We start from the raw sequence: 8224 nt of genomic DNA, 5'->3' as shown, positions 1-8224 counted from the left end.
AGCGAATACATCAATTTGTCTTTTCAAAATAGTTGAACTATAATTTGTTTTGTTTTTCTTACGTATTTTTTGTAATTTTCATCATAGTGGTATAAATGTAAACTGAGTTTTTATATTTTTGGCACATGGTCTCATCATGTAAAAAGTGACTTAAGAGATTTTTTTTTGTAATTTTCATCATAGTGGTATAAATGTAAACTGAAAATTTATATTTTTTGGCACATGGTCTCTTCATGTAAAAAACGACTGAAGAGACCAGACCTATGTTTTGAACAAATACATCAATTTGTCTTTTCAAAATAGTTCAACTATAATTTGGTTTGTATTTATTGCGGTTTTTGTTGTTGTAATTTTCATCATAGTGGTATAAATGTAAACTGAGTTTTTATATTTTTGGCACATGGTCTCATCATGTAAAAAGTGACTTAAGAGACCAGACTTATGTTTTGAACGAATACATCAATTTGTCTTTTCAAAATAGTTGAACTATAATTTGGTTTGTATTTCTTGCGGAATTTTACCTTTTACACACCCGTACTGTCTGATCATAGTCACCCGTGTTTGCTATTCAATCAGTGCATATTTATTTTATGGAAAGGCACAATCATTTTTATCATTCAATAACTGTTAAATTGAAATTTTGAGTATGTTTACACACCAAATATAAAAGTAATATATATGTAAGAACTATGTCCCTTGAATAGCTAAGGATTTAGTTGATGCAACAATGTCTTTTATTTTGAAAGATGCGCGTGTATAAAAGCATTTTGTTTACCTTGTATTCATTTACTTACTTATGCTCGTCTTTTTTGTAACATTGATATAAAGCGTAAAATTAAATTCTTAAAAAGTCATGTCTATAGTATGCTCTTAAAGATACTGCTATTACTTTTCTGGAAAGCCTGGGCTAAACTAGAACTGTTTAGGATAATATGAAACCGATACGATAATTATTTAAAATTTGACGCCGACGACAGGGTGAGTAGAACAGCTCTCGATATACTTCTATAGCCGAGCTAAAAACTAACAGATTTACATTCAAGAAGATGGCATTGATATTTCAAAATAGTATATATATTTATACAACAACAACAACACTTTGTAGTCAAGGCATATATTTATTGGTACAGAGAAATGAGCAAATACGCATGCAACTATCCAGTAAACGGCATCACTCATAAAACAATAATATAAATACTTCCAAATAAAGGGCTCCAAGACATACATTAACAAGGCACATACGATATTGAGACTTATATGTCCAGGGTGGTATTTTAATCACCTTCACTTATATATAAGCGAAATTCTTAGCACAAAAACGGAAATAAATATTTAACTATAAATGCTACACAAAGCCAAAATCATGTTAATTTTAATCACTTGACATCAACATGAGTGAATAGGGATATTGATCTCTTTTCTTGTAAGTTAATGTGTATAAACATTGTTGTAATGAAGTTCACATTCAAATACAAGAAAACAGGAAAATTGTCCATTACAAATTGTAATCACATTTATAAAGAAACTTAGAAACTTTCTCCACTGATGACAGAAGCTTATGTTTATCGGATTCACTCAGAGGTGTTAACTTAACCCCACGAGCTGAATCTGCTGTGAAACGCTTCAGGAGATGTCTTGTGGTAGCATCTTCAAAAAAAGTTCGCTCAGAGTAGCTGAAATGAAGAAGGCATATCACCATATTATCATATTACCACCACACAGTAAACCTTTTGACATAATAAGTAGCCCTGAATTCGCAGTTGCTAATGAAGGGTACAAGGCAGCACAGTCTGAAATTAAAAGATCTGGAAAAGGGTCTGTCGACCATTATCCTAAAATTGAAGACAGTGATCTCGTGAAATTGTATCACAGTGTCTTCTCCAAATACTCAGACAGGACTACTGAATCGGGTTCAAATGAACATCCGCCTCTACTTTTGCAGAAGAGCAAATGAAAACATGTATTCAATTACCAAATATACATTCAAAATAAAAACGTATCCCAACGGGAAAAAGTACATATGCAAGGAAGTGGATGAATTAACAAAAAAATCATAAAGATGACTGTTAGCTCATCTCTGGCCATATGCCTGAAGACACTGACTGTTGTGATCTCTGCCCTGCTAGGTAGATACATTTATATGATATTATTCTGTTTGAGACCAAATTTGTAAATGTTAATGAATGACTGTTTACTTGCTACATCTTACATTGTCCCACTTAATGGTCTAAACCATGCAATTATCATTACTCCATTTAAAACTATAAAGTTATTTTGAATAATTAGTTCAATTACATTAAAAGTTCAATAAAACATTGTATATTAAAGCTGCACGCCTCCAGATGAGCCAAAAAAATCAATATTTAGAAAAATATGATATACTAAAATTTCAAAAAAAGGTGAAAACATTCAAGATCCAAAGGATATTTACATGCTATAGGCTGTTTAAAACTGCTTTTGCAGTATTTTATCATATATTTGATTTCTACTGCGTTAATTACTTTTGCAGTAAAGGTTGTTTTTGCACTTTTTGGTAGTTTCCTTGGATTGTAAGTGCCGATTGTAATATGTTAATTGCTTTACTTGTTCATCTCACAATATTTTACTTTTAAATACAATTCCAAAATTTTTATGAAAATTAACATGAATCTGGAGGCCTGCTGCTTTAAAATTTAACTTAAAGAGTTTTTGGTTCCTGGTCCCCCTTCATGCAAGGAGAAAAGATATCTATAAATCATTTTCATGGCATGAAGTATTATCTGCTTAATTGCAGGGGTATCATTGGATGCCATCCAACTCATTGTCGCCAGGTTTAATCTAAGATGTCTATAACTAAGCAACACTACTTAACCTACCAAATAAAAATAACCATAGCCAAAGCAAACTATTGCATATATATATCAAAGGCTCTACGTATTTTACGTTTGGGTTGAATAAATTTGACATTTATTTATTACACAATGCACTGCACTTAGTCACTCACCTCCCATGAAGAAAGCTATGCATGTAGGACCTCAAAACATCATTACCAACAAGATATGTGCCAAGATTGAGCAGACATTTTGATTGTCCTTCAAATACTGCTGCAGCACCACAATCTTGGCAGGGTCTGTAGAACATGGGAAAACAAGAGATATTTGTAAGAAAAAGTGATTTACTATATGGTAAACATGAATGATTTAAGAATAAAGCAATTTTCATAGAATTGCAAGCAATCCATAAGTACTATTCCAGTCAAAACCCAAAGAACATTCTGAAGGGCCACTGACCATTCAATTTTACCAGTAAATGAATGACATGAATGAACTTAAATCTCTTGAGTTCTTTGTTTGTTTGTATCATAGTAATGTGTTCAGTTTCCCTACTTAGAAGGAAATGTTGTATCTACAACAGATAATCAAATGATCCAATTTTCTCAGGATGAATATGTATTACTAATATTTAAAATTTTCTATATTTCAAGTAAATTTTTTGGAAAAGTTACAAGTTTAAAAGTGATCTCAGAAAACAGTTTTTAGGACGGAACAGACAGACTGACTAAAAGACACTCTGAAGGTAAATCTTTAAACAACCAATATAAATTTTTTTACAGCAAGATTCTTGAAGAGGAGATACCTCTTGAAATAAAGATGCTAAACTATGAACATTGTCATGCACTTATTAAGCATTTTTCAGAGAAAACCAAATTCAAGTACTTTCAAGCACTATTTCCATTTTTTAAAGACAGTACAAACCCTCATTCAACGAATGTACATAAAACTTAATCAGGAACTTTTTTTATTAAAAAAAAAACAGTCATAATTCTGACATTATCCATGTCAGGGTCACAGAGTCAAGCCTTGGATACTGACCTTCTAATGAGACCTAAAACTTGCTGAATATATTGAATTTATAAGCAAATAGCTTCAGTTCTGATCGCCTGTATGGAATTTTGATCTGGTTCAGGTGATAATAGATTTTCAATCAGCTCAAAGTATTGACTTTGAAAGCCTCTGTTTTTCACCTCTCTACAGTGTCTTGAATGCTCACATTCCTTCTTGCATATCTGACACTTTAATTTCTTATCCACCAGTCCAAAGCGGCTTGATCCTCCTCTCCGACAAACAAGTAATTTTGTATGAGGTACTTCAAAAAACTCTTCAGAAGCCTGTAATGATATAATGACATAGGCATGAAGAAAGGCTGATCAACTTCTAAAATCCATAACCAACAACATACTAAGAGCTGAATTTTATTTTACTTTTCTAGCCTTAAAAATTTTCAATCACAGAATAGTCAAGCTTAAAAGCACATTATCACAATAGAAAGGAATTTTAACCATGTCACAAATGTCATATATTGTTACTGAAAGTTAAGCAGTGTTTTGAAAATTGACAGACATGAAAAGAATACTGTAACAATCAAATGTGCTTGCAGGAAACTTATATTCTTTTTATGCATAGAAGATAACATTACATACATATATCCCTACATGTACTTTATCTTATTCCTTTCTCTAGTTAATGGCAGGAAACATATTCACTTTTTAGTAACAATGACCTTGACTGTAAGCATCAATCAGAATGTTTCCAGTCAATTACAATATACAGTTAGATAAATATAGGAGTTGTGATTGAAAAAATGTGCCACTAAACATCATATATATTTGTAAACAAGAGGGCCATGATGGCCCTGAAATGGCTCACCTGTATATAGGCCCCCCGGAGCAGGGCCAGTTTAAACCCCAGGGCTTTTATTTGAACAAACTTGGTAGACACCCATTAGAAGATGTTTCATGCTAGACATCTAAGGTCTAGCTCATTGGGTTTTTTAAAAGAAGATTTTTTAAGTTTTTCTTTACACATATATTTAAAAACACTGACACCCCTGGGACAGGGCCAGTTTTTACCCAAGGGCTTTTATTTGAACAATCTTTGTAGACACTTACTAGAAGATGTTTCATGCTTAATATCTAAACTCTAGCTATTCGGGTTTTTTCATAAAAGATTTTTAAGTTTTTGCTATACACATATAAGGAAAATCAATGTCCCCCGAGGCGGGGCCAATTTTGACCCCAGGGCTCTTATTTGAACAAACTTGGTAGACATCCATTAGAACATGTTTCATGCTAAATATCTTAGCTCTAGCTTTTTGGGTTTTTTAACAGAAGATTTTTAAGTTTTTACTATATTCATATAGGGAAAATAAATGACCCCCTGGGGCAGGGCCAATTTTGACCCCAGGGCTCTTATTTTAAAAAAGTTGGTAGACATCCATATTTCATGCTTAATATCTTTAAGTTCTAGCTTTTTGGGTTCTTTAAAAGAAAAAATTTAAGTTTTTACTATATGCATATAGGAAAAATCAATGACTACCTGGGTCAGGGCCAATTTTGACCCCAGGGCTTTTATTTGAACAAACTTGGTAGACACCCATTAGAAGATGTTTAATGCTAAATATTTTAGCTCTAGCTCTTTTGGTTCTTTAAAAGAAAATTTTAAGTTTTTACTATATACATAAACTTGGTAGACACTCACTAGAAGATGTTTCATTCCAAATATCTGAGCTCTAGCTCTTTGGGTTTTTTAGAAGAAGATAATTAAAGTTTTTTGTTCTGGTTGCCATGGCAACCAGAGTTATGCATGGAATTAAATTCTTTGAACAATTTTCAAAGGTGACCACCAAAGGAACATTCCTCAATCCTGCGAAGTTTGTATGAAATTGGCTTAGTGGTTTATGAGGAGATGTCATTTAAAGTAAAAGTTTACGGACGCCGGACGGACGCCGGACGAAAAGCGATCACAAAAGCTCACCCTGTCACAAAGTGACAGGTGAGCTAAAAACAAAGGGTCATAGCATCTTCAATCAATAAACCCTGACAATATGAATTAGGGCACTTGATGACATAGCTTCTGTGAAAGTTTTATCATAATCCCTTGAGAAATGTAGGTGTTTTGCAAAGAAAAAAATGTGCACTATATATTACATACATGGAAAAAAAACAAAGGGCCATAATTTGGTAGAACATTATCAAATCACTTAACCCCAACAGTATGCAACCAGACACTAGGTGTCATAAAATAAGATTAAAATTGATAGTGTAAATATTTTGCCTACCAGATACCTGTGATCTGCACCTGAAAAAAAAATCCATTTAAAAAGTAGGATTAAAATGACACTATATTATGCAATGTTCTATTTGCGTTTTTGCAATTTTTTATTTTTATATTTTTATTACACATAATACTCCAATTGTTTATGCAATAATTACTAATCATTAGCTGATTCACTGTCATTAGACAAGGGCTATAACAGAAATTATACCGAAGAGCTGATGAGTATGTTGTTATACATATAGTTTAATTATATTTAAGTAATTAGTTTACAAGATCTAGCTAAAAACTTTAATCATATCAATGTTATTAATGCCACTCGACAGTTTCCCTATGATGTCATACCATAAGACATAACAAGCACAAATCACTTCTAAAACCAACAGTTATGTATACCTTGCTCTCTAACAAAGGATTCATCTATAGCCTCAATCCCATTGTCTTGGTCATACTTTCTGTAAACTTTTCTTGATGCTTTTATATGGATACAGTCAGGATACAACCTTTGAAGTTCTGAAATAATCATTAAATTTTGTTTGATTTAAACAAAGTCATGGCAGAATTTTAACACAAATTTCAACCGGAGCAAACGCCAGGTGGGGCAATACTTGCCTTTTTCATTTTTTTTTTAAAAGCAAACAAGGTCTATCCAAAAAGATTATTGTGTTAAACAGAACAAAAAAGTTAAAGCCACAAATAGCAAAAATAAAGCAAAATTTATACATTTTACTTAAAAGGCCTACTTATATGTCTTGTCCTACAGATTGTTGTTGCCAAGTATGAACGTAATAGTAATACATCAACAACTTGGAAATTTATTATCAAGGTTAAAGTTTGCAGACAGCCACAGCAACGTAAACACCGCCATGACTGTAAAAAATACCTCTATTTTTTAATTTGAAAAAAAGTAAAGGACTTTCATTACATTTGTAGAAAAAGGCAATTAAAACGGTTGAAAATTCAGTCATGTCTGTGAAAAGTACAAATTTAGTTCAAAACAATATTTTTCCTAAAAAATGATGGAATACCATAACCATGAATAGCCCTGACATAAGATGATTTTGCTTTAATTTCTCTATTTGAATAATTAAAATTAATAATAATAATTTTAAAGAGGAAATCTTGAGAATAACTACAGTATGACCTCTTTAGAGACATCCTCTGTAGAGCAAATACTCTCAGCAACAAACAAAGTATTTGTTTCCCCAAGAGGTTTTACAGCAAAAGTATGTAAAAGTCACTGATAATAGAAGAAATACCTTTAATTGACATGTTCACATTAGTATTCAAAGAGGAAATCTGTCTAGAACTATTGCTGTCACAACTACACCAGAACACTCAATGACACTCTTCATTGAAATCAGTCATGGCCTGTCTTTGGACTAAAACATATTTCTCAGGCTGAAAACAAAAGATTTTATAATTAAACTTTACTTTGTTCTTTTTTTTAACTTCTGCATTAAAGTTTAGCATTATTTAAGTGTCATGTTCTTGTGGTAATACATTTCACATTACCCTCAGTTAGAAGATACAATGTATATTTGTATGGTGTCTAGTTGATGATAAACAAGAGACAGTTTAAATAAATGTATAAGGTGTATGAATTAAAGTTCATTTGAATAATACATGAACATTATTTATCTGTTAATTATCAATTGAGTTGTTGAAAAAAGTTCTACTGAAGCAAAATAGCAAAGAACTGCACATGAAATGCAGTTATTATTTTATTTTTGTAATTTATGCAATTTTACTGGACCATAAGTTCAGACATGCATATAAATTTAGGATCGCTTACATGTAGTTTATTTTCAGAAATATGGTAATCTTTCAGGATCATTACACATCCAGATTCACTAAAAACAGATATTTCATTCCCCGCTTTAAGTAAGAGCAGGTATGCTTCAGCAGAATCAAGTGTACATGCTGTCTGTGCTAGGCTGCAGCTCTGTTACAAACAAATAAACATTACTTCATTGCAATAAGCACATTCTTAACAAATGTACACAAAGTATTCTTATTTACAAGTTGAAAAATTTTACATTTAAAATAAAAAATTTTTTAAAGGGAGTTCATTTAAAAGCATTTTTAGTATATTTATCTTTTTAGTGAGTATTCCATTTTAAAAAAATAAA

General features: G+C 31.7%; 1 protein-coding gene across 1 annotated transcript; it reads right to left on the bottom strand.

Annotated features, from left to right (window-relative positions):
* Positions 1–3839: 3839 nt before the first annotated feature.
* Positions 3840–8036, bottom strand: LOC132722258 (uncharacterized). The gene is made up of 5 exons (XM_060706719.1): positions 7888–8036; positions 7352–7493; positions 6489–6605; positions 6097–6116; positions 3840–4147 (listed from the first exon to the last, which is right to left on the bottom strand). Exons 2-5 carry the CDS (start codon positions 7362–7364, stop codon positions 3890–3892), a joined length of 408 nt encoding a protein of 135 aa, XP_060562702.1. The 5' UTR covers positions 7365–7493; positions 7888–8036; the 3' UTR covers positions 3840–3889.
* Positions 8037–8224: the final 188 nt, after the last annotated feature.

This window comes from Ruditapes philippinarum, unplaced genomic scaffold (assembly GCF_026571515.1).
Source record: "Ruditapes philippinarum isolate M1 unplaced genomic scaffold, ASM2657151v2 ctg18396_1_1_1_1, whole genome shotgun sequence".
In the NCBI taxonomy this organism is placed as follows: Eukaryota; Metazoa; Mollusca; class Bivalvia; order Venerida; family Veneridae; genus Ruditapes; species Ruditapes philippinarum.
Note: the sequence above shows the minus strand (reverse complement) of the source record. Positions and strands in the feature narration are given on the sequence as shown.

What these genes read in the sequence shown, in the direction of transcription:
- LOC132722258 (XM_060706719.1), bottom strand. An exon ending in ATCCTTTGTTAGAGAGCAAG is followed by an intron (nt 6,117 to 6,488) that starts GTATACATAACT and finishes TTTTTTTTTCAG; the next exon opens with GTGCAGATCACAGGTATCTG. An exon ending in GTGCAGATCACAGGTATCTG is followed by an intron (nt 4,148 to 6,096) that starts GTAGGCAAAATA and finishes ATATCATTACAG; the next exon opens with GCTTCTGAAGAGTTTTTTGA.